Source organism: Hesperophylax consimilis, chromosome 3, assembly GCF_061612785.1.
Source record: "Hesperophylax consimilis isolate HC1 chromosome 3, BYU_Hcon_1.0, whole genome shotgun sequence".
Classification (NCBI taxonomy): domain Eukaryota; kingdom Metazoa; phylum Arthropoda; class Insecta; order Trichoptera; family Limnephilidae; genus Hesperophylax; species Hesperophylax consimilis.
This window is the reverse complement of record NC_142838.1, coordinates 20,863,847-20,890,645: the sequence shown is the minus strand read 5'-3', so window position 1 is coordinate 20,890,645 and position 26,799 is coordinate 20,863,847. Positions and strand designations below refer to the sequence as shown.

At 33.0% G+C, this 26,799-nt stretch overlaps 2 protein-coding genes across 3 annotated transcripts in view; one reads left to right on the top strand and one right to left on the bottom strand.

Moving 5' to 3' along the window:
* The first annotated feature begins 4,170 nt into the window (after positions 1-4,170).
* On the top strand, positions 4,171-6,633 carry COX5A (Cytochrome c oxidase subunit 5A). Its single transcript, XM_089650963.1, has 2 exons — positions 4,171-4,381; positions 6,191-6,633. The coding sequence occupies exons 1-2, from the start codon at positions 4,245-4,247 to the stop codon at positions 6,510-6,512; spliced, it is 459 nt and encodes a 152-aa protein (XP_089507089.1). The 5' UTR covers positions 4,171-4,244; the 3' UTR covers positions 6,513-6,633.
* A 1,535-nt stretch (positions 6,634-8,168) lies between these two features.
* The window catches only part of ewg (DNA-binding protein Ewg), a 27,010-nt gene continuing 8,379 nt past the window's right edge, over positions 8,169-26,799 (bottom strand). For both annotated transcript variants that reach the window (XM_089649121.1, XM_089649130.1), the window contains exons 5-10: positions 26,465-26,577; positions 25,744-25,872; positions 21,063-21,131; positions 20,783-20,921; positions 20,301-20,431; positions 8,169-15,077 (exon numbers count right to left, since the gene is read on the bottom strand). In XM_089649121.1, the coding sequence (XP_089505247.1) occupies positions 14,877-15,077; positions 20,301-20,431; positions 20,783-20,921; positions 21,063-21,131; positions 25,744-25,872; positions 26,465-26,577 (782 nt within the window). In that variant the 3' untranslated portion in view covers positions 8,169-14,876. The remainder of the gene's footprint in view (positions 15,078-20,300; positions 20,432-20,782; positions 20,922-21,062; positions 21,132-25,743; positions 25,873-26,464; positions 26,578-26,799) is intronic.

Sequence of the window (26,799 nt, the reverse complement as noted above, 5' to 3'; positions counted from 1 at the left end):
GAAGGAGTTATAATTTTTTTAAGAAAAATTTGTATGGCGCTGACATTAAAAATGAGGCTATCTCTGGAATCATAAGGTTGGCCGTTCTATCCTTACATACAGATAATACTACTATTTATTTGTATTTTTTTGACATGATTTTTTTTTTTTAAATCCTAAAGTTGAAAAAAAATCTTTTTTTTGTTGATGATTCATTTTAATGCTTAAATGCTTTACATATGAGTATGCTTTGTCTAGTTTACAATATTTTATTTACACTCCAAGCCAAAACACTGTGCACAGTGAGCTGAAAATCGCCTTTCATAGACATGGTGACTTGAATTTTCAAGTGTATTTTTTTTGGCTAGAAATGGATTCTGCTGATCATTACTATGCTATAAAAATTTGTATGAAGCAATTGCGTGTACAAATGAAGGAGTCATCATTTTTTTAAGAAAAATTTGTATGGAACTGACATTAAAAATGAGGCTATCTCTGGAATCATAAGGTTGACCATTATATCCTTACACACAAATATACTATTATTTATTTGTATTTTTTTGACATACTTCGTATTGTGGCGAAACTTGTGATTTTTTTTTTTTAAATCCTCAAAGTTGAAAAAAAAACTTTTTTATGTTGAAGATTCATTTTAATGCTTAAATGCTTTACATATGAGTATGCTTTGTCTTGTTTACAATATTTTATTTACACTGCAAGCCTAAAAGCATTTAAGCATTAAAATGAATCATCAACATTAAAAAGGGTTTTTTTCAACTTTGAGGATTTTTAAAAAAAAAATCGCACCTTGCACCACAATATGTAGTATGTCAAAAAAATACAAATAAATAGTAGTATTATCTGTATGTAAGGATAGAACGGCCAACCTTATGATTCCAGAGATAGCCTCATTTTTAATGTCAGCGCCATACAAATTTTTCTTAAAAAAATTATAACTCCTTCATTTGTACACGCAATTGCTTCGTACGACATTTTATAGCATAGTAATGATCAGCAGAATCCATTTCTAGCCAAAAAAAATACCCTTGAAAATTCAAGTCTCTATGTCTATGAAAGTCGATTTTCAGCCCACTGTGCGTCGTACGTTCAATTCCTTGGCTGGCTAAGTCCTCAAACTCAACACAGGCAACATTTTCCGCTTACTGTGGTGGTAGTATAGATATAGATTTTCAAATATTGTCTGTTTATTCGTAGCCCGGAAATGTTTGTCATTCTTATAAAAAAAGTATTCTGAATCAATATTTATTTTGCTATGCCGCCACTCATACAGTGTGTGTGTGTATGGAGCCTTTTTATTTCATTTTAAAAAATCAATCATTGCAAAATAAAAATCAATGTATTCAAAATCATTGCTGATTACGTCTGAACATTTATTTATGCGTCTGAAGTCTGAAGTGCTATTTTTTTGTTTTCGCTGATCCGGGATCTCACTAATTTTTAGTTATGGTATCACTCGGTTTATCTTGCCAGGGTTCATACCAGAGAGAAACTTAACGGATGTAATAAAATATCTCTCTTACGTGAAACCACTGCCATGCAGTAAATAGAGACGGCAGTGGTGAAACTAATCACACACCAGAGATTATATATATAACCTTATAATAAGCGTGGGTGTGGTCTAGATGATATTCCTTTGATCTTCTGGCAGAAAGATACAATACCGCCGACAATCGGTATCAAATATTATACCGATTCCAGCGATAATAAATATTTTCTAATATCAGATATTATGGTGAACACTAAACCCCGAATGCTATCAAAATCAGAACATAATTCGATAACATTTCGTAGAATAAAACTGAATGCTCAGTTTGTAAGATTTGTGTAAAATAAAATATGTACTAAAAAAAACTGAAAATGCAACTAAACATACTTGTCCCTTCCGTGAGTGGTTTATTTATGCTTCCGCCCCGTAAAACTTGCGACCCGCGGCAAGGAAGCATCGGTTCTTCCACTCAACACTCGGAAATCTTTCGCATACCACAAAATATGTTTGTCTCTTTCGCTCCCGTGGGGCCCGTGGCATTTGGCAGCAGGGCCGCCGACAGCTAATCTGGGCCCCAAGTCTAGTAGACTATACCGGGCCCCCTCCCCACAACTTACCGGGGGGGGGGGGGGGGTGAGATAACAATTAATAAGTTCATGCTTACCTGCTACTGCTAGGAATACTACTTCATTACCTTTTCTTATACCATTATACCAATCATTCGAATTTAGCATAATTATTCAATGGAAATGTTTAAAAAGTTATGGTGAATACTCAAAATAAAATACTTGTGTTTCTTGTTTGTGTGTATTTACATATTCTTCGTTAATCAAGATATCTTGAGGCTAAATTAAATTATTATATTTGAAAGACAGAAAACAGGTAACAAAAATAAATAATTAATTTTCAAAACCAATGGAAAATAAATTAGGAGTACCGCAGTGATCGATCCTTGGACCCCTATTGTTCATACTCTATAAGTCTATATTGATGACATGGTGAAAATATTTTCAAAATGCAAAGTACGACTATTTGCCGATGATACACTTATATACTTAATTGGAGATAACTATAAAGAACTAATAAATATTTTAAATAATGAACTAGATGATGTATCAAGATGGCTAAAAATAAATAAGCTTAAATTAAAAACAAAATGTATGGTGATTGGAAATAAGAAGACATTCAGTGAAAGCAAAATTAAAATTGATGGTGAAATTATTGAAAATGTTACTGAAATCAAATACTTAGGAGTTATATTGGATTCCAAACTAAACTTCAATAGACATGCCGAATATACCCAAAAAAAATTGGCAGAAAGATATCTTTTTTGGGAAGAATCCGGCCTAAAATTTCCAGAAAAATCGCCATCACCATTTACAATTCAATAGGCCACTTGCATGGATTTCATAACGACTTGGAAAAAATCGTGTGGATAGATCTTTTAACTAAGATTACGAAAATGTTAGTAAAATTTTGTAGAAATGTACATTTATTTTCATTTTTAAATAAATAAATCCATTATTTGGGCTCGTGTCGTCACTACATGAAAATGTCCCGTCTACTGAAAATGTTCCTATTAATTTTGTAAAATTCCACACTGATTTAATTTGTCACGCTCTGAGAGCGTGTTCACACACATGCGTGGGATGACGTAATTCAGCATATCGCTCGCCATATATTCCAATTTGGAATGTACGGCGAACGTTATGCCGAAATACGCTATCCCTCGCATATTATAGCTGTGTGCTGTGTGTGAACACGCTCTGACAGTTGGGCCTACGGAGCGTGCGGGCCTGGGCGCCCGGCCCACGTCCGTTCCTAGTGTCATTGGCATTTTTTAGGAAAATATCGGGGCCCCGTCCCGGGCCCCCCTTAGGCCCGGGCCCCAAGTTTCGGACTTGGCTAACGTGCCCTCTCGGCGGCCCTGTTTGGCAGTGGAGCATCGGCTTTCCCACATCAACATGTATTCAGTTCTGATATCGGTGGATCCCGTATTGATATATCCGATATGATATTTTTATTGTTACGAATTTGTTAGGCCCAGACCTAGCCACGCCCACGCCCGATATGTAACACACCATCCGTCAGGTGTGACAGGTCTGTATAGGATTGTATGGCAAGCGATATGGTCATAAATAAACCAATCACGATATTATGGTGTTATAAAAACCGCTTTGATGAGTATAGCAAGTATAGCGATTAGGCTCTGCCACACGTACATTTCGGCGCGGCGGTACCACGCGCCGCTCCAGGCCGCCGCGCAGAAAAGTCTCACAACGGACTGCCCTGTAAACCGTTACCTTACTTTCTGCTCGGCGGCCTGGAGCGGCGCTCGGTACCACTGCTCCGAAGTGTTCGTGTGGCAGAGCCTATTGTGTAGGCACCCTTGGGCACCCCCATGCTTGCTATTTATTGAGAGATATTTACGTCCGTCAAGTTGCTCTTATGGAAGGAGCCATAAAAAAACATAGATATATAACACCCATAGTATGGGTGTTATATATCATTGTAAAAAAATCACTCACGAAGGAGCCCTGGCCCTTTGATAACATTACTAAAAATGACTGGTACACCGGACCTGAAATTTTGGTAGGTACATCGCCATTTTTTCTGAATTTTAACGACGGTGCACACTGCAATTTAGTCTTATCTTCGTTTTCTATGATTTTCAAATAATTTCTATATTGTTTTTGGTTCTGCCATTATTGCATTTGTCGATAGGCCGCACGGGTTTCAGAATCACGAAATTGTTAAAATGTTGCGAAGTGTTGCCGGAAAATTGGGTGGAAGTGTGAAAAACCACATTCTAACACCATGTGGAGTAAATATCGCTGCTTCCACCAGACTTATGTCTAAGCACTCCACGGAAAGCGATGCTGACTTCGACGCCAGGTATTATCAAGAAGTGTCAATCGATTGAATTATGTAATCTCAAAAATCTAATTATTTGATATCAGGCTGCGCTTTATTGTGGTGTCTCGTAAATTTTCATTGCTATGATCATACTCAGTTTTATCACTTATTTTTTTCCTAGTTTGCCCGTCAAAAACATTTTTTTCGTCGCCATGAGACTCAATACGCGCAATGTGTTCTTGAATACAATTTTATGAGGATATAACCCGTATAATTATATTGCACAGTACACGAATTATCAATTATTTACTGTAACATAAACATTTATAAATTTATGTTTAATGTATGGCCATTTGAGAATAAAGTCAGCTGTTTCATTAGTGACAGTTAATTTGTACTGAATTTGCTCATGGTACGACTCTTCCCGGCAAATGGTCTCCGAAATCATAAATGAAAAGTTAAATGCACCACGCCCCCCTTTTAAGATTTTTATTGTCAAAACCCATAATAATACAGATCTACACTATATATAGATTTAACCAACTATAACACTGTTTCTTCCACTTCGGCCTTCCAAATATGAAGCCTATCCGCGTCTCTAGAGTCAAATTTAGATTAATAAATGGTCAAAAATAGTAACCCTGCAATTGCTGAATCTATTGGACAACCATGCGAGAACAGTGGAAGAAAACCTCACAAGTATATTTGTAATTTAATAAAACAATAATTAAGTAAACACCGCTTTTATTTTTTATACTTAATGCTGACCAGGTTTCACTACAACCGTAGATTCTTCAGGGCAGTATAATACTCTACTAAAATCTACAAGTAACATGTGTTATAAATATATAATGATTTTACAATGGTTTGCAATTGCCAGGTTCATTTTATAATGTAGATTTCAGTGGAGTATTAAGCCTGTGACAGACCACGCTATAAGGGATATATTTTTGTGGCTCGCCGTACATTCCCCTTGGTATTGTATTGCGAGCGATATGCTGAAATAGGCTAAGCCATGATACTTATAGAGTAATGTGTCGCCTACCTTACACTGCCCTAAAGAAGCTACGGTTGTAGTTTGTTCAGGGCAGAAACGAAACGGCGAAACCTGGACGGCATTAGGTATAAAAAATAAAAGTGGTGTTTACTAAGTTATTGAATTATTTTAACTAATGTCACATCACAAAGTATCAGCTTCATATGAAAAAAAATATAGAGGTATTTGTAATTTTACCTCCGTGAGGGAAAACAAAATATTTATTTCCAAGGTGTATTTTTTATTTTACTTTACTTTAGATATTATGTTTTTTCCGTAAACTTTTAGGATTGCTGGCCACGCTTAATACGAAGATGTTTTTGAAAATAACACTTCTGTTCATAACTGTCCATACTATGAAATTTCGGTTTTCCTGATATTTCTAATTAAATAGGTTTTTAGGGAATTATTTTATCAAAAAAAATATTAAGTTTAAAAAAAAAACCACACTTCCCACCGAATATATCAGGAATACTAACATACCAATATGTCAATATGGCGGTCGTCTGATACAAAAGCAAATTTTCGTATCACGTAATTGTAATGTTAAATGCAGTATTTTCCATCCCCCGGATGTAAATAGTTGGCTTTTATAGTAATTAACATGATATAGTGTTCAAAAAAATATTTATCATGCTTGTCCAGCAATCCTAAAAGATTACCGTTTTTTCTTGCTTATTGTTTTCATAATCTATAAAAAAAAAAAATTAATGATGATTCATTTACACTTCATTGATAACGCATTCTTGTTCTAAATGAACTCATACCTATATTTTATAATATAATAATGTTTGTTTCTTATTCTATTGTAGGTTTGAAGCATATTTCAACCGTCCCGACATCGATGGCTGGGAACTCCGTAAAGGAATGAATGATCTCTGTGGAATGGATTTAGTTCCTGAACCCAAGATTATCATTGCCGCCCTTAAGGCCTGTAGAAGGTTAAACGACTATGCCCTGACCACCAGGATCCTGGAGGCAGTGAAGGAGAAGTGCGGAGGAGAAGTAGACAAAATCTACCCGTACATTATTCAAGAAATCCGCCCGACTCTGAACGAACTTGGTATCAGCACACCTGAGGAACTTGGTTATGATAAGCCTGAATTGGCTCTCCAGGACGTATATGACATGTAATTATTTACTTTTAAAGTATCGCAGTTGACTGCGAGGTAGAAAATTGTTTGATATATTCATTGTAATTATTCACAAACAAATTATGTAACTTGTTATTATTAAAGTTTAACATCTGTGATTACTTGTGTTGTTTTTTATCCTATAAATACCAAGGAGGGTTGATGAAATCAGTGATAAGGATGTAGAATATTATGAATGGTTTTGAGATTGTCAATTCTAGTGCACCTGAAAACTGGTTTATTTTTTAAAGTGTTTGTTTCACTTGATCGTGCTATGTCATCGGGTGTCCCTGACTCTTTCTACCTTTACTGCTTTATACCACATTGTTACTGTTGCATCCCTGACTTTTCCTACCATTCACTACTCTATACCAAAATGTTACTGTTAAAAAACTATATTTTATCGATTTTAATTGACTTATAAGTAAAAAAAGTTAAGTCTGAAGAAATTAACTTAGATTTACAAAAAAAAAATTATATAGTGAAAAGTGAAAGAGATTGTTCGTTTCAGACTGGACTTTGAGACGAGCTTATGAGCGGCTTGGTGCGTTTTTTTCTGAAAAGTGCCTGTATGAGCGAACCCGGTTAATTTTATTTATTACCCTATTATTTTTTACAGACCTTGGGTTTGGGTAGGATCTTTTTAGTAACTTCTATGAGGATTCTTATTTTAAAATACTAGTCAGTTTTTTCCAATGATTCCTTAAGCCAAGATTTGATGTACTTAATTTTAATTTGTTGTATTATACCCAGTAGGGTGGGATTTTGTTATATAACTTTTCACAGCTTCATTGTCCAAAGGTATTATTAAACTTCGGTATATTTAGCTTGTCTATTTACTTTGCTCTGGTTTTATTATAAGTTTAATTTGTAATTTCAATAATTCGTGACATTGTTTGCACACGTGAGTGGTTTTTTTACATTGCGTACCATCATTAAGGGAGGAGAAAGGTTGTGAAGTGCCTGGCATTGAAACATCGAAATCAGCCTATTTTGTGCACTCAAAGCAGTGGTTCCCGTATTGGATAGCGAATTGATCGGTAGTGAAATACATAAAACATTTTACTCTAGGTTTTATTGAATAAAATGATTCTGATTATTGCACAATTTAAAGGGTAAAATCACTTACGTCAGAAGAGATAGACATGCCTACGTAAAATATGGATATCATTTCGACAAGCAGTGAAAGTCAGAGCAGCGCAGTCCATCGTGGGACTTTTCTGAGCAAGGCCTGAATTTTTGTTTCTAACCGTACTGTCAGGCGTTCTCTCATATTTTATGTGTTTGTTTTTACTGGTGAGTAAATTATAAAACATTTGCAATAAATATTGTAACAAACTATTCGATTTAGGAAACAAGACTAACCTTTGTCTACCGATTTAGGATTCGCAATTATGTTTATTATGCAGCGAGCAATTTGTGCACCATTGAAAAAAGGATTATACAATGCGAGTGGCCTGTAGACTATCAGATTCATTTATTGACAAATCTCTGCAAGGGACACTCCCATGGCACTTCCCCGCTCTGCATAACTTGGTTTGTTTCCCTCGCCCTTTTGGGCTCTGTCTTGTACTTAGTCTGTGGGTAAAATCAATATGTATGTATTAGTAAATGACAAATTGAGTTTTATATGATTTATTCAAATATTACACATATAAAAAGTCCAGCATTATGCTAGATACTGGCTATATCATGTTAACACTATATGTAACAATGGGCAAATAGTTAACAATCTGCATGTTTAAGGTTGGTGTTTATTTTGTTGGTTTTATTTAGACATTAATGCAGTCACTGTTCAAAAACAATATTATTTGTAAACTTTTACAAACAGAAATAATGTCACTTAAACTAATATCCGAACAAATCCGTGTACTATAAGGCCCGCACGCACGGATGACTTGTCATGACAACAGTTTCGTAACTGTTTTAAAATCCTTAAAAAGTCACCCTAACTTTGTCAACATCGCTATGTGTGCGCACCTCCATATCCTGCAGTAATAAAATAAAGAAGAACACTAAATTCCTTTCATATACGTAGATTTGAATGAAAACTAATGTCACCTTATGTATCTTTTGATTCTGTCTCTCTTATACTTTTCTGACGCCTAACATCATGTATCGCTATTCCATTTGAATTTCATAATGATGGTGAAGAATCCTCAGACTTTTAGATCACGAAACACGCCTACATGGCATATCTTCTGTTCTTCTTTATTCTATGACTGCAATGGATTTTGAAACTATTGCTGTGACAAAAGTGGGTATGTGGGTATGTGTTTGACCTAAATTATGATGATACAACCACCAACAAAATGTTTGTAAATTTAATTGAAAAGACGAAGATTAATATAAATTGAGTAAGTACTATATTTAATAAATTCATAATTGGTGACTGATTTCAATTAGTCCACAGTATATAAAGACATAATTGGTGACTGATTTCAACTAGTCCACAGTATATAAAGACATAATTGGTGACTGATTTCAATTAGTCCACAGTATATAAAGACATAATTGGTAACTGATTTCAACTAGTCCACAGTATATAAAGACATAATTGGTGACTGATTTCAAGTAGTCCACAGTATATAAAATTTTATAATAATTGGATACCTTTTTGTTAGTTTGACTAGTGGTACCTATCTTATATTATGTGATCAAACAGTTTTGTCTAAAAATATTATTATCCTTTTTTCCATACTACATAATTTATTCTGTTCAGTAAGCCCAAAATCATATAATGTATCAATCAGAGATTTTGGGGAGATTTGAAATAGATTCCGACAGTAACAAAATGAATAAACAATTAGACAGTACAGGTCTTCACACTTCACATACATATTATGTATCAACCAGAGATTTGAAATAGATTCCGACAGTAACAAATGAATAAACAATTAGACAGTACAGGTCTTCGCACTTCACATACATATTATGTATCAACCAGAGATTTGAAATAGATTCCGACAGTAACAAAATGAATAAACAATTAGACAGTACAGGTCTTCACACTTCACATACATATTATGTATCAACCAGAGATTTGAAATAGATTCCGACAGTAACAAATGAATAAACAATTAGACAGTACGGGCCTTCACACTTCACATACATTTAATGGAACATTAAATACATCCACAACATGCACCTATATTTTTACTACTTAACAAATCATCATTTCATTTTACAAAGACTTTAATGAGTATGACATTGTCTTTGGACATTTCTTATTTCACAAAAGTTACATAATTATTATTTATCTTAGCATGGATGAGTTAAAAAATATTTTTGGACTAGGATTGCACATTTTATTTACAAGTAGACTCATATTTTATAAAATAAATTCATATAATATATTTGTATATTAAATTTTAGATAAATAAAAAATAGCAGGTACATAACAGTTACAATTAATTTTACCTAAAGTAATTTAAATAAGAATGCCTGATTACATTTGGAAAAAAAAACTAATACTTTTCAAATCTGCGAAAATGCATTGTGCACAAACCCTGTTCAGAAATACACATTATTCAAAGTAAATAAAAGGTTTCACTAAGAACTTGTCACAACTATATTATAAAATATTTAGTTCGTACTATTGGCAAATATTGTGGTTAGCAAAGCTTAGAAAATAAAAACGGTCATATTATGTAAGTTACAGCCACAATCAAAGAAGGTTTTCAATGCAGAGACAAATTCCAACCCCGGATCATTACACATAGGCGACAATATTAAATAAAACCTTCACAATGGTAATACAATTAGATTATGTTGGGTAAACACAAAATACATTTACGCCAAAGGGATGTACAGAGAACACTATCGTCGAAGAAACAATACCACCTAAGTGCTATTTTTATTGTATTTTTTTTTTTTTTTTAAAAGAAAGACAAACATTCCTGGGTTAAGAATAATTTGACAATATTTGAAAATCTCCTACTACCACCACAGTAAATTGAAAATGTTGCTTGTGTTGTGATGGAGGACTTAGCCAGCCGAGGAATAGAACACACTACGCCTGAGTGGGACCCAAGCGCGATGTCAACTCGGCCACCGACCGGTCTATGTGCTCTAAATATCAATTTAAAAAAAAAATCAATAGAGAAGCGAATTCAGCCTATGTTGTATACTAAGTTAATAATACTACCACCAGATACCGCGCACAGTGGCAAATAAGCAATACCAGACAACCGACATCATTTATATTTTGAATGAAACCCTTTATCCGCCTACCGCCTTTATCCAATACTGAGCCACAACATAGTTTTGACGTGCCTCGAAAATTTTATATCCCTCAGAAGTTTTATGTCTATCCTGCATGATTAGATTTTGGCTTTAGGACAGTATTGTTTATTCGACGATAATATTCTTTTAATAAAATTCACATAAAAAATTACTGCATTTTGTAAAGAAACGATACAACAAATAACCAAAGCATTATTAAAAAAATTTAATATATATTATTAAATAATGTTTTTTAAAACCATTTAGTAAAAAGATTGCACTACTTAAGATTATTAATAACTGGACAACATCACAAAACACAAATAAAGTAAGTACTCATGTACTTCATGCATTAATTGCTGGCATAAAATAAATGCTGGAAGCAGGTTGATGTTACGTGTTGAAGCAGTTTGCCTACAAACATTGATGATAATATTTGTCCATACTTATACCTATTTGAAAGCATGCTGGCTTAAGTAAATAAAAATATATTATAGGAGATTATGGCTAATGTACATAACATTTTCTCCTACAATTCTATGTGTCTCACCAATCCTTGCTGCCAACTGCCCAACGTGTGGTTCTATTTCAATATATTCGTAAGGCTCTGGGCCCATATATTCAAGATTCAATAGCTGGCGAAATGTATATTTATACATATTAATCACATCAATACCGGAAAGAAAAATGGGATGGTCTCCCATTTAGAAAATTTTTGCAGGACATCTAAGTTTTAAAATAACAAAAAAAAAATTAATCATCATGTTTCTTTATGAAAGGGGTCCACAAATGTAATCATCAATGTACACTGATCACACATCATTTCAGTAAACGACTTCAAGCAACGTTTGTATAATCAATGTTTCATTGCAACCTCCCTTGTAAACCGATTTCACTAAATTGTGTTTACTACATATATATCTAAGGGTGATGTTATTTGTTTAAGTATAATTCTTGTACACAATAGGTCATTTTTTTAAACTTTTTCAATTTACTGAATTGCAGTTCACATCAAATTTTGAACACCGACATGCACAATTTAATGTTAAAAATATATTCGCACTTGATTCCATCCAGGATGGAAATGCTAGTGACAATAGTCTGCCTACCCTTCCCCCTACCGTCTCACAGTATTCCCCACTATTATACAATGAAATAGTTCCACTGGCTATTAGCTTAGGACAAAAAAATTGTAGATACACCAAGCATTTGATTATACCCAATCCAAAATTGCAAATTGAGTGTTTGAAGCACAATAGTGACAGGTAATTTAAACATTAATTGTACAAGGGACAAATTAAAAATTTGGTTTGTTAAACTTTTAACTTTGTGTGCGTATTTTTATGAATTCAATGTAGCTGTAAGAATGATTTATTTTTACATAATCGCCTTTATTTTTAAATAATTAATATAAATCAAAACATTAAATAGTGACATGTCTGGAAATTTAATTTTATCCATTGGACTAGTCATTTTTGTGAACACTAAGAAGTGCCTCAGATCTAACTAACGGCATCAAAATGTTATTCTTGACAAATAGTGGTCATGTCACTATTGTGATGTACAAACTCGAAGTGGTCTATTTCTAAAATCTTCAATGAAGTTTTAGAATACATTATCATGTATTGATTTAAGCTTTTTTTTAACATGGTGATTTGTGTAATAGGAACCAGTTTTATAAAAGTTATTGTTAGCACATTTAAGCACTTTAGCCCTTTGAACTGGTAATTTTTTTCCAAATTGTGATGGGCCACACTAACTAGTAAAGCACTTAGTTATGATCCCTTAGGGATGGGCGACTTACTGGTTGGACATGTGCGCGCGTGAAGGTACTCTACACAAGCAGCTCCCGCACGTGCAATCGACACCGGTTCCGTTCCCAAAAACAGATTTATTTTCTGTCAGCATTTTTTCAAAGACGAACTCTAGCTCATGTGAATCCGCTTGTAAAGGGTTATTGATTCTAATAATAATTTCATTTTATTATAATTACACTCTTATTTACTACCGTTATTAATTACATTAAATTTAGGTTTCTGTTAGAGGTTCTACGCTCTGGATGCAAGTTGGCAGAAGTATAAGGGCCAAAATGGTTTTGGAAGAATAAGATTTGTGCTGTGTCTTCATACCAACTCATAACCAAAGCTGCAGTAAAACGCCACGGTGTCGTCACTTTCAGAGTTATAATAAGATACCAAATACATTCATTATTACATAATAATGCTACAACTAATATACTATGGCTTGGGCTTTTGTACATTTTGGTTCCACTACAGATTATGATTTATTTGAATCCACAAAGTCTTCACTAAAATATTATGTGGCAGCCGACCTGGGAAGAATCTCATTTTTTTTACATGTGCATGCGTTAAATGGAACTAAACATTCTAACTGATAGTAATTTGATATTATTTTAATAATATTATACATACTTACATATTGAAATACCAATACATTTAAACAGATGGAGAGAATTAAATTTAGGACGGGTTGTTTCGGAGAATCTGAACAATTCATCAAATTTCAACGTTCATTTTCAAGTTCTGTTTTTATTTCAGTTTTGTCAAGCAACTAGCCTACAATGATATAAAAACAGAACTTGAATAAGTCTTTCACAGAACCCGAAAATGAACGTTGAAATTTGATGAATTGTTCAAATTCTCCGAAACAACCCGTCCTTAATATTTGAATTAAGTACTGAATAATATTACGATTGTTTCAAATAAAAAAGGGCGCCTTGTTTAGCAGTTCCAAATGTCGCTGCAGAAATATTTATTTTATTATTATTAAATAATTATTTTAAATAGGGAAATCTGAAATAGACAATCCTTTTTTTGATTGATCAGTCTTACTCATTTTCATTATGTGTCTTTCTCTACGATGCCTTTACAAAATGAACAAAGTACATACAAATTAAACTATGACAAAATAAATAAATAAGCTTAAATTAAAATGAAAAATAATGTAACATTTCATGTTTACACTTATTTCTCCATTTACTGGGGCCTACATCTTTTAACATGAATTACAGATTAAGTGCATATTTAGATAGTGCATATAGACTGTCTTAATATGCGGTTAATGGCCACAGGAATGCGAGTTAAATGGTAGAGGTTTAAGCTTGTTACACACAAGGAATATATTATATAAATATTTTTGGGCTCGCTACACAATCCCATGCAGTCATCACCAATATATTACCTGTCTGTGATGAGGGTAAAGTAAGCGAAATTATGAGATGGGCCATGCTAAGAAATATTTATATATTATATTCCTCGTGTGAAGGAAACTTTAGTCCCCTGATCAACAGTTATATTATTACCTATTTCATCCAGTGTATTAAAATTCTTGAGCGATGTTTTATTTAATTTCTTTTAAGAGAGAATAATAATTTATCATCAACAACATATAGATACAAACACGAAAGAGATTTTTCTCGTTAAATCGCAATTAAACCCGTGTATCACTAATTATTATAATGCAGACATTTAAGGGTAAATGTAACATACATTATAATCTAAGCATTCAAAGATGGCGTAAATTTAATTATTGTATGAAAATACACTTTTTGCAAATTATGCATTAAAATATCAAGATGAATTATTTGTTCACGCCCTTACATACGCAATATGAACATATGGTTTTGTCCGTATACAAACTCAATTCTTTTAAGAAAGGCATACAAATTCAATGCTGTATCGGTGATTAAATCCAACATTGAATTTGTAAGTCTTTCCTGAAAGAATTAAGTTTGTTTACGTGTAAAACTATTTATTCATGTTCATATTGCGTATGAACGGGCGCAAACAAATAATTCATCATAATATTTTAAAGTTTGAATTGCAAAAGTGTATTTAAGGGAAATAATTAAATTAGCACCATCTATGAAAAGCAGATTATGAATTCTTTTAAGTATACCCTTAACAGTCGTTACTCATTACCATCGCTCACTTTATTTAAGTTTACTAAAAACATGCAGTAATATAATAAATACACCTACATAAAATGTTTATTTCACTTTAATTTGTATAAAACTAGCCAATGTGTTTTATTGTTGATGCTTCAAGTGATGTCTCTAGATTTAGTCCACAACACGTTTGAATAAAGTAATATTGTCTGACATTTGGCTAGCTATATACTCTCATTGATCACTCAGAATAGATTCAGCCTGTTCAGCTTTAACATCTCCCATGGCTTGCATAGCTTTACTGAGGGCCGTAGCATCCTTCAGACTCAGGACTTGCAGGACCTGTGGCTCCGTGCCCGCAGGGCCCTGAATCATCATCTGCGTCATCCCCGGACCCATTGAGATTGTGTCCATCGGCTCTCCGTTAGAATCCACCTACATTTTCATATTTTGAGGATTAAGACAATTTCAATTACTTTCTGTCCTGACAATAAATTATTAATCTAGTCTCTTTGGTACAAAAATGTGATATTAATATAATATTTAGTTAAATAAAAGCCAAATATTGAGCTTCCGAAAGCTATTGCAGCATTGATCTGAACTATAATATAATGTGTGTCGTTAAAAACATCATGCGTACATGTTTTTAGACAACTACTTTGGTTTTAAGAGATGGATAAATATTAAATAAAATTCATGCCACACAGAATCTAATGAGATAAAATCATGCAAAAATAAATAAAATAACTGAATATGGCAAATACGTTTATTATTTTACAGACATCTATGAAACAAATAATGTACAAATAACAATGACAAAACACAACATCTTTATTTTGTATCATACAAAACTATATACTTTGGCTTTAAATAAAAGGTAAGAAAAAATTAACAGCAGATATGAAGCCATTGATGAAAAGAATTATATTTATATAAAATAATTCACTAAGCTTCAATATTTACAGAACCTATCATTATAACCATTTGAAGGAAGTTGTACAAAAATATATAATTTGGGTCAGATTTTCATTGATCTTATTGAGTGTGAGGAAAATACAAAAGTACTGTGCTCCTTATTTAAGTCACACCATATTCAAGTTCAAAAGTGCACTATTTTTCAATAGGAAGTAATGCATAACCTAATCTTACATATTTTTTGAAGAATAAATAAATAATAGACGTAAGAAAACACTATGCAATACTTAAATATAGAAAACAACTTTCATAAAAGATTATTTTTTATCACCGTGAAGCTGTAATAATATGTACTATAAAATCAAACAATATTACTAGTTTATTATGTATGTGTGAAAATATTTAGCAATATATAAATTTTAACAGAAACTATGTGTAAGTGGCCAACATGCAAACTAAAAATGATTAAATATTTATATGGTTACAAGTTATGGTTTAGGAACAAATTAATTACAAATAAGTTATAATAATACTACATTTTATAAAAAAAATCATTACAATTCCTCTTTTTTTCTGAGATCTTAAATTTAGATTGTTTCCATTTTGAGAGAAAATAATGGTCAAGGGTCACTCTCTCCTCCACGCTCACTAACAGCACTCTTGTCTGACAAATATATTATTTAGGAGGTTATTAGTTATTACACCAGCTGACCAAGTGGCAAACAATTTCTATTATGTACATTGGCAGAAATGTGGCTAGGTGTGGGTGTGTACTCTCGGACTAATAAAAAGACAAATCATTTCATTCACTAAGGAGAAATCGGAAAAAGGTTTATTCTATTTATTTATGAATGTTCCTTACAACAAACAGTAAGTTGTACAGGCATTTTCGTAAGTTAACCTAACCATACAGCATAGGAAAAATCCAACTCATTGTATTTTAGCATTCCGGAGCCAATGGCACTAAGGTATGTATCTAGCACGGTCGATCAATAAAACCATATATCAATATGATATTGACTAAACCCGTCATTTATGGTTATCAGGCAGTGTTTGGGAGCACGGTCAGCATATGATTCCGAAAGCCGGTAGACAAAAACTGCCTAATGAAGAGCGGCGTTTTGGCTGTCACTTAGCTTCGGTTGGCTGTCAATATACACAACTTTTTTAATAATGTCGTTCATTATGCAAAATTACTGACTTCTTGAGGTATCATTCCATTTATCAATTTCAAAAAACTGTTTTTATGGATTTTGAAAATAGACAACTGCAAAAATATTGTGTATAAATTTTAAAAATATTAAAGCGGCCTAAGTATTGCTTTTTCATGTTTATTTCAGCGTGCTTTTACTTGAGCAAGCAGATATAAATTAGCAAAGCTGCTCTGTCTCGGCTTTATTTAAAGAAACGGCCAAAACGAGACTAAGAGATGCTAGACTTGAAGGGAATGAAATGTTTGCAAGGCATCCTGTATGGTGCTTGTATTACTGATAGATTTTTCTATAAAAAAAACTTTGAACGCTTTTTTCTCAAAACCACATTTTTTTTCTTGCTTCATTGATTTTTTCTCCGTAACTGAATCAATCATTATGAAATTTTAACTACTCGTTTGCCACGGTTCCATGATAACTCTACACAGTGACCATTCAACACACCTTTAAAAAGTGATATAGTCATTAAAAACGATGAAAAAAAAATTTAACCTAACCCAGTTAAAATTTTTTTGTTTAATAACTTTCCATGATTTTATATAACTTTTTAAAGATGTGATGAATTATCATTTTGATGATTTATCCGGTCACCGTTCGCCACATGTATAGGTACTGCCTACACTAGAATTATTTGAAAATTTTGATTTTAGGTACTTTTTAAAATCAAAATATTACTCAAAATGGGTTTATTTTTGGAGGATTTTTTTTCAACAGACACCATTTTCTTATAAAATCAGAATTCTAGTTCGGACAGTAGCTCAACCATACTGAACTCAAGTCTTTTTGGTTTTTGTGTTTTAGATAAACTCAGACATAACTTTTTTTGAGGGGCTATGCGGATGCTACTACCAGGGATAGATAAATTATGTAAACAAATCCATACATTTCAAGAGATATTTTATGAAGCCCAAAAAGATTTACATCGATATCTTTTATAGGAACCATACAAATTTTTCCAAAAATACTATTTTTTTTAGCTGTGGGATGATCCCTTAAAGTATGGAGGCAAACTAATGAAGCTCATAGAAATGAAAGACACCATAAATGAGATCAATTGAATTTGTTTGAGCTTGGAGAAATGGAATTCAGAAAGTTACAATTTCAAGAGTTATTACTTTCGATTTGATGTATGATTTGTTGTAAATAGTCTAACTTAAACTGTTGTAATATACCATTGAAACTGGGACATTCTTTTATGGACACTCGGTACATTAAAGTGAGTTTTTCAATTCGACATTGTCAAATTATTCATATTTTGATGTAGTGTTTTCATGCTTAGGAATTTCAATACATAGGCAATACCCGGCAGTGTTGCCATCACAAGACGATTTCTTATTCACATTGTTGTCAATATCGGCTTGGGTATCAACATGCCTGATGAGTGCAACCACACCCGGAAATTGATATAAAATCGTCATCAGTTTAGTTATTGATTTGAAAGCGCTAGAACCCCTGAGACCTGCATATTCTACAAAGTATGTCAGATGCTTTTAAAATAACAATTTTATGAAGATGGGTGCTGACTACCCGTTGTAAGATAAAGAAAGCTCTGGAAGTAAGTACTATTTGGTGTTCTACAAAAACCATGTGCGGGTGCAAAGGAAAAAAAAAATTGTACTACATATGGTTCGATGCACAGAAAGGGAAAACACCTTACTAAGGAATGAAGACGTTGAGATAGTAAGGGGCCATTGAGATATAATTCTTTAAAGCTGGGATCCCACCTGAACCGTTCTTTGACCTACTTCATGGAACGAACCGTTTGAAATATTTATCGTTATTTTGTTCAAACTTGCTCTATTCTATATAGAATAGAACAGAATAGAATGGATGAGGTGGGAATGCGCCGTGTGCCATGCCCAAACGTACAACTTGGCTGTGTTAATGGAAACTTGTGTAAATGCACTTGTTTTTTCATGTTGCATTACTGTCCATATTCTTGACAGATATGTACAATGTTTTCTGTTGTAAAAGAAATCACATTTATTTTTTCCACAAATTATAAAGAAAAATATAATTTGACTGCAGTAAAATTTTTCTTTAAATAAATATTAGGCAGTAATGTTTTAATAAATAAACTATAATATCTAACAGATGGTGGATTCAACCAATAACCCCCATGTAGACTTACAAACAGTACAATTTGTTATCAGGCTTCCACTTTTGAAACCGGCCGTAAGTAGGGTTTTAAGTGTCACAAAAAGAATCACCTCATAACCATAAAAATCCAAATAACTTGTAAATGAATAATAAACATGGACCCCATTACTAAACAAGTGAGTTCTTCGTGACTAATCTAGTAAAAATAATGAATGGTAAAATTTTAAAAAAAGTACATAATGTTTTGAATTGTGTAGACCAGTGATTCCCGAAGTGGGCAATATCACCTTCCTGGGGTCACCGGGGACACTGCGGGAGCAGTAAGAAACTGTGAAGAATGCGGACAAATAAGCACTCTTAGAGACTTTGTCTGTCAAATCAGAGGATTATAAAAATGAAGAGAAGCACCGGAGATGAGTTCACCAAACCAGGGGTCAGAATTACAATTACAAAGATGTATGGGTAAACAAACTAAGCAATGATAAAATGATAATGCCTGTAAGTGCTGAGCCTAGGGGTCATAAATACATAATATATATATGTAACTGAAAATAAAGAATAACAAATAAAAATACTCACATTTGAATAGGTTTTATGCTATTATACTATACCATTCATTTTCGTAAAACAATATATCACATTTACAATATGGTGCTAATGATTTATACTTTCAATAATCACTGGAGAAATGCAATTTTCAACACATTTATTTTATTATTACTAAGAAAAGGTGTAATATTTACGCACATTCTTCAACAGTCCAATAACAATGGACTTCTTGTAAAGATTATTTAAAAGTTAAAATCATTTTATAAACAACAGTATATTATTTGGTCTTTTTACAGCCATTGGCAAAGTCCGTAACAGGTTGCAGTATGCAATTGCATTATCAAATTCAAATAGAGATTATGTATATCTCAAGAATAAAATTAAAACCTATAATATGTAACAATAATGCTCGAGGTATTGTTCTAGCCCCTTTGATTGGCTCGTTTTAAATAACAAAGTTAGTACATAATATAAAAACTCATATTCATAATGATTTCATTGCGTACTGGTAAATAATAACACAATCAAGAAAGACCTTTAAATAAGGGCAAAGACAATAATATACTGTTTATTGGATTAAGCGTGGTAACAAACACTAAGGGTGTGGGTGCACTAACAATACACTAACAATTCATTCTAATTCATATTAGGTCAGTACACTAGTTCCATTAGCAAAACTGCTCGCAATAACTCTGCAGAAACACAGAAAGAGAAAGTAATGCAGTAATACAATACATGACACGGTGCTACGGGGGGGCTAGCTTAGAATATTAATATCAGAATCTAGTTCCATTTTGACCATTTTGGGTTTACCACTGACATCGATAATGATGTTGCCATCGCTATAGAGAAGGGTTGGCTGACGGGAAGAGTGGGGAGATACCTGCACGACGGGAGTGACACACACCGTGCCATCGCTGCCAGCGTGGATCTGCTGGATGTTGGCCACCATGGTCTGGTACATGCTGGCCGACACGGGCACGGAGATCACATTGCTCACGGACACGGGGAAACCTTCAAACACAAACAGACACAATCATCTTTATCTTTCAAAACAATCTACTACTAACAATATGATACGCTAATATGTATTATAACAACATTCATTGCAAATTATTCAAAATGAACTAATATTTAAGTGTAAAAGTCAAATTGAAACATTTGATCCAGACTGGTATAATAATGCATTGAGTTAGTAAGATTTTCAAAGCTACCATGTTAACTTTTTAAATAAGGTGTCAAGTGCTTATGATAGATGGGGTCATTTTAAAATAACATACGGGGTGTTGATGTTCAGGATGCAAAACGGCTGTCTTTTGCTGATGTGCCGGCTTCAGAGAGAAACAGCAAAATGTATTAGATTACCGTGTCCATCTTCTCCGGTAATGATGATTTGACCTTCTTGGGACAGAGCCTCCGTTACACTACTGATATCTACTGGCATCCCGTCTGCTCCTTCCAGCGTCTGGACTGTGTGTACTCCATCGGGACCACCCGTGTGGATCTAGGCAAACAAACAAACAACAATATATATTATATATACCTCTCGATAACATGTCACTATTCATTATAAACAGATATTGTTGAGTGGGGAGGGGAAGGAGATGAGGAAGAGGAAGGTTGGGAAGTACCTGACATTTGTTACCTGTATTATAGATACAGTTCCATCCGGATTGGTGATAGTCTGGAGAACTGCGGGAGCATACTGAGACATCTGAAATATTACAAAGTAAAAACACACTTGTAGTGAAATTGTTGTTATGCGCAAGGGACGTAATACACACACATAAAGAGAATATGCCTACTCTACAATCTGTCAATAATAACTGTACAATATTAAAATGAATAAAATACATTACTAATACCAAAAGGGTATCAAAGTAACATAAATGTAAAATGATGTGAAATACAAAATTCATTTAACATAATTTCTGAAATCCAAAAAATTTATTCATTTATCTAGTCCCTTGTGACAGTTATACAGTTTTTAGGTTAGGTTGCCATCAAATGTAAGAAATATAATCACAAAATCAATATACATAATATATTATAAAGTGGTATGTATATATGTAAAATGGTATGTAACGAGTTATTTAGAACGTGGTGCAAATATTACTATGATGGTAAATTCATTATACATATACAGTAATGACTCCATAATCTGAACAATTCAAAACCCAGCCATTTTGGATTACTGGAATCTGAAACAAATGGATTTTGGAACATTTCAGTTTCACATATTTCGGATAACTTGCTAACTTTGTACAACTCTCTCCAACAAGGTCAGGTATATCAATTGCTTTTAAGCACAGCCTGGTTGGAATGTCAAGCTTAGCATAGCCATATATAGGTCGTAAGCATAGATATCACCAATATTACATGTTTTGTACATATATGATTTTAATAGAGGAACGTTTTCCTTTTTTCTTTGCACAGCCAAACTATACTGTCATTGCAATGTTTCAAAATGTCAACGACCACAGTTTATTTTTACGAGGGTTTGATTTATGAGTTGATTTTTGAACCCCAATTCCCCATTTCAGTCAACATGGTGCTATAGGGGAAGATACTTATTGTAAATAGTATTTGTTTTACTGTAGTCAATGCACTAATCACGAAATTATGACAAACTGCTGATTTTTTTCTTCAATGGTTAAAGTCTTGTGTTTATCCACCAACCCACCCCGCCCCTGTCACCTTGTGGTTCGGATTGCAGAGACTAAACTGTATATGTAATATTGATAAGAATTTTAAACCAAATATAAATATATTTTAAGAAAGTATAGATGAACATTATTATTTTCAATCATATCATTTAATTAAGGGCATCAATTTAAATTAAGCAATTATTTGATATTATGTATCCATTTTCAATTGTTAAATAAAAAAAATTGCTAGTATGTATGTATCTGTAAAATGATACAGGTAGGTACTATATATAACATAATCGTACACAGATTGATTTAAGTGGAAATATTTATAAAATAATACAGGAAATAAACAAAGAACTTTGTTTTTACTTATATCAGCAGGAGAATTCGTGCCACTTAGCCCGTAAGGGCTGACAAGAAACTTCAATAAATAATAATCTATTTTTGTTAAAACCAACACTTATTTGTACCATACTAAAGTGATATTTTTATTTTTGTGTTTAAATAATCTAGTAGAGATTAATATCTGAAGGCAAAATGCATATACAAATTCGACACTGCAATTGCAGTGCTTCGTATGGTACATGGGCACGTTTCTTCAACACTGCAATTGCAGTGCTTCGTATGGTACATGGGCACGTTTCTTCAACACTGCAATTGCAGTGCTTCGTATGGTACATGGGCATGTTTCTTCAACACTGCAATTGCAGTGCTTCGTATGGTACTTGGGCACGTTTCTTCAACACTGCAAATGCAGGGATATGGCCGGTAGGGGTTAAGTCCTTATTCAGGGAATTGATGATGATAGTGTTTTAATTTCCAAAAATACATTTAAAAAAAATTATTTGAATGGATAAAAATATTTTTAATCAGAATAATTTTAAAAAATATGATATTACGTCTTTGGCCTGTTAAATCCTACAATGTGACAAAATTAAAATTTTACAAGAGACTGAAAATATAATATGGATACAATTTTTATTAAGGTTTTTATAATTGTCACATTGGCAGTTTTAAGAGATCTGTGACGAGTACTACTATAATTACAAATAATAAAATGGTGATCTAACAAACATAACAAATAGTTTATCTTGACATCAATGGATTCATTGAAAATGTCTCTTTTTTTGTCATAAAAAATGATGACCAAACTAGGCACATGCCTGTATTAATTTAGTATCCATTTTTAATATTATAAAATAATATAAATTGAGTAGTAAATTAAATTCAAATCAATTCTTCACAAAATATATTTTTTGTAGAATTGAAAACAAAATTATTTAAGGTAAAAACAATTTAGTTCTAACTATTAACTAATCATAAAAATATATTATTACAGTTTCCAAATACCATGCCACCACATAATGTGTTTGGAATGTTAGGTTAAACTGATTTTCCTTGAGATTGAGACATTGCAACCTTTGTTATTACTGCGTGAAACATAGATAAACCTTACAATAGAAAAGATACGAAAACATTTTGACATCTAATTACTGACATTATGACAACCTTAAAACTTGCATGGAAATATATTTGGATTAAAAAACTAACTGTTAATATCTTTGGATTATATATAATATTTTTGCAGTCACTCTTTTAATAGTCTCGTTTAATAGTAAAATAAATGTCATTTAATAAACACGTCAGATATAATAAAATGAAAAGCATAGTGCCAACACAGAGAGATTGCCCATGGCGAAGTCTAGTAACTGTGCATTTCCAATATTTTTAGGAGAAAAATAAATAGTAGCTCCTAATATCGCAGTGGAAATTTCTCGGCGGTGGCAATATACATAATAACATCAATTATTAAAAATACATAAAAATCAATAAAACATAACAGAATACAAAATAATAATTATGTGTATTAAAAAGAATGCAAAACAAAGGAGAAGTGTGCTAAGGCAAAAAAACAATAACAACAACACAGTAAGACGGTGGGTATTGATTGAGGGTACAAACGTCGACATCGGCCAGGGACATGGAGTCGATGCAGACCTGCTGCGGCACCCCGCCCTGCGTCTGCAGCATGATGCTGTTGCCGCCTCCACTCTGCAGCTTCACCACCCCCACCTGCTCACACACCTGCCACATAGCATGCGCCTGTTACATCTCACCGTCGCACTCATCGGTAGGCATCATCAAACCAGCCAACATTCAACAGTTCACAACACACACACATAATGTACACCAAGCCTGTATCATACTCTGTCACTAATCTGCCACCACTAAAACCGAGCAAGTGTCCAATTACTGAAAGCGATGGATTATAATGCGGTGGTAATTAAAAACACTGTGTTTTTCTTAGAAAGTAGTGCACAGTACAAAATATGCTAAAAATGAAAACAGGTATTTCTTAAAAACAAAGAAACACCGCTCAATCTTCAAACAAAATTTCACTTTTTGTTTAAAGTTAAAGTTTGCAAGAAGACTCCATTTTGTTAAGTTATTGAAACAAAAACGTGGAAGTAGGAAATAAACCGAAACACTTGCACCAGTTGCTAGAATATACCAAACTAGGACTAACCGAAATGTCCTAAAACAATAATAATTAACCCTGGTGGTTGGTAAATGGTCAGCGAGAGCAAGGTAGACGGTGGTATAGTAAATGAGCGTGTAAGTTTAAGAGAACCTAACCTGTCAGTATATTTTATTTATGTTATGTAGGTCCCATCGGTATGCAAAGCTTGGTCAAAGAATCTAGGCGCGCAGTGAATTTGACATATTTCAACTTGTAAAAATGATGGCGGATATAACAGTTGTCGGATAATCGAGCAGCAGATTACTTAGACAGTACCGTCGTTAAATGATTATAGAGAGGCTTTAAAACTAAATCCATAATATTTATAAACATGAAGCCGGAGCGTGAAGAAGTGGAAAATGGGTTTTGGCCCTGATCTGGATCAGCACCGGAGCATAGAATAAGAATCTTTCATATTTTGCAAACAATATAATAGTAATTTTCTAGTTAGTAGTTGCTTCGTACATCACTACATATTAGGATATTATTATATTCCAGAATTTTCTGCAGTCACATTAATTTGTCTTAACTTGGTAAAAAATATATATTTCATCATTTTTTTTTTGTTGGAAAGGGCAATCTAAAAAATTTGTGATTTTTATTTACAAAAAGAGGTATAAGATATATTCAGCTCTAACAGAGGTTATTATTTCAACCACACAAAAAATTAATCACAAATAAAATATTATGCATCAGTGAAAATAAAAACAAGACAATAATTGAAGTTATATTATGTTACGTTAAAAAACAGACAAATAATTTAAAGCAATGCTAATTTAAAACCAGCATTTACAGTAAAACATTATGTATGTATATAAATGAAAAAAAAGTTGACATAAAAGAATGGAAACTTACTTCAGTCTCATCCTTTTGTATGGTGAAAAATAATAAAAAAATCGGTGGGATTAGCTTTCGGGCCATAAAAATTTGCATATCAGGTGCTAGCCTATTCCCATCCGACTTGGCATAGATTAAAATATATACTCTTGTCAATGTGTGACATACAAAATTTACAAAAATGATAAATTATTTATAAACATGAGAATCAAAGGGTCATAGCCTCGGATGGGAATAAGACAGTTAGTTAGTGATAATATTTATATAAAATGGTATTAATTTGTAAAAAAAAATAATAGATAGTGTAAGTAACTTACAGATGAATTAGCCGAGGCATTAGCATTGGCTTTTTCATCTTCTTCAGAGAATGCAGGAAGGAGGTCCTCTCTGCAGTGATATTTGTAACAATTTATAACAATCTGGCGTAGAGCATGGGTCCATGAAATCTGTAACATAAAACAAAGCATAACTAACATGACAAAATACATAAAATGTATAGCAATTGACAAATTTGTCACACTTAAAAAATATACAGCAAAAACAACAAATAATTTATGTAGTTATTTTTTAAATGTCTATTTTTGTGGAACTCCATCGTATTAAGTCTTGGTGTGCTGCTGCACTATTTATGCCATGCCCCATATGATTCTATTTTCATCATAACATACTTGTTTTTTTGGCAAAATAATTTTTTTGTAAATTGTACTGTCTTACCAGATAATGTTTTTGTATATTTATAAAAATACTACATAATCTACTATGTAAGGTTTTCCAAAAGAGCTAGTTATATTCAGAGAAATGATTTTTTAAAAGATAAGAGGTTAATCAGGAATAAAAATCATTTTTTTTAAACTTTATTCCACTTTTATTTGTTTCCAACTGTAGCGGTTTCGGACAATCACATCTATCTTCAGATTGGCCATACCATAGTTTTAAGTAAAAATGTTCCAGTCTAAAGAAGGACTAAAAAAACTTATCGAAATAAGTAAATTAACCATACTTTATTAATAATATGTAGCTATAAGAATGGATCCAAACCTTTTGCTTTTCATCTTCCGAGCGTGCGTCCATTCTCACATTAGCCCATGGTAGTTCTTTTGGCCACCAAGGTGGTCTCATTGACTCCCTGCCCCAGCCAGGTTTTCCCCGTCCTGGAATAGCGTCAAATATTCAATTCTGAATTCTGCATTTTAATTGTGAAAAATATATAAACATGGGTACTTTACTTAACTGGGGTTATTAACCTGTTAACCGGGGAATTCCGTTTTGAATTACGCAGCATACAACGGGCGCGAACTCCTTCACTAGGACGTATCAGTACGTCACGCCCAGAGGACGTAATTTCAAATTATTATTTTTTTTTCATTTATGCA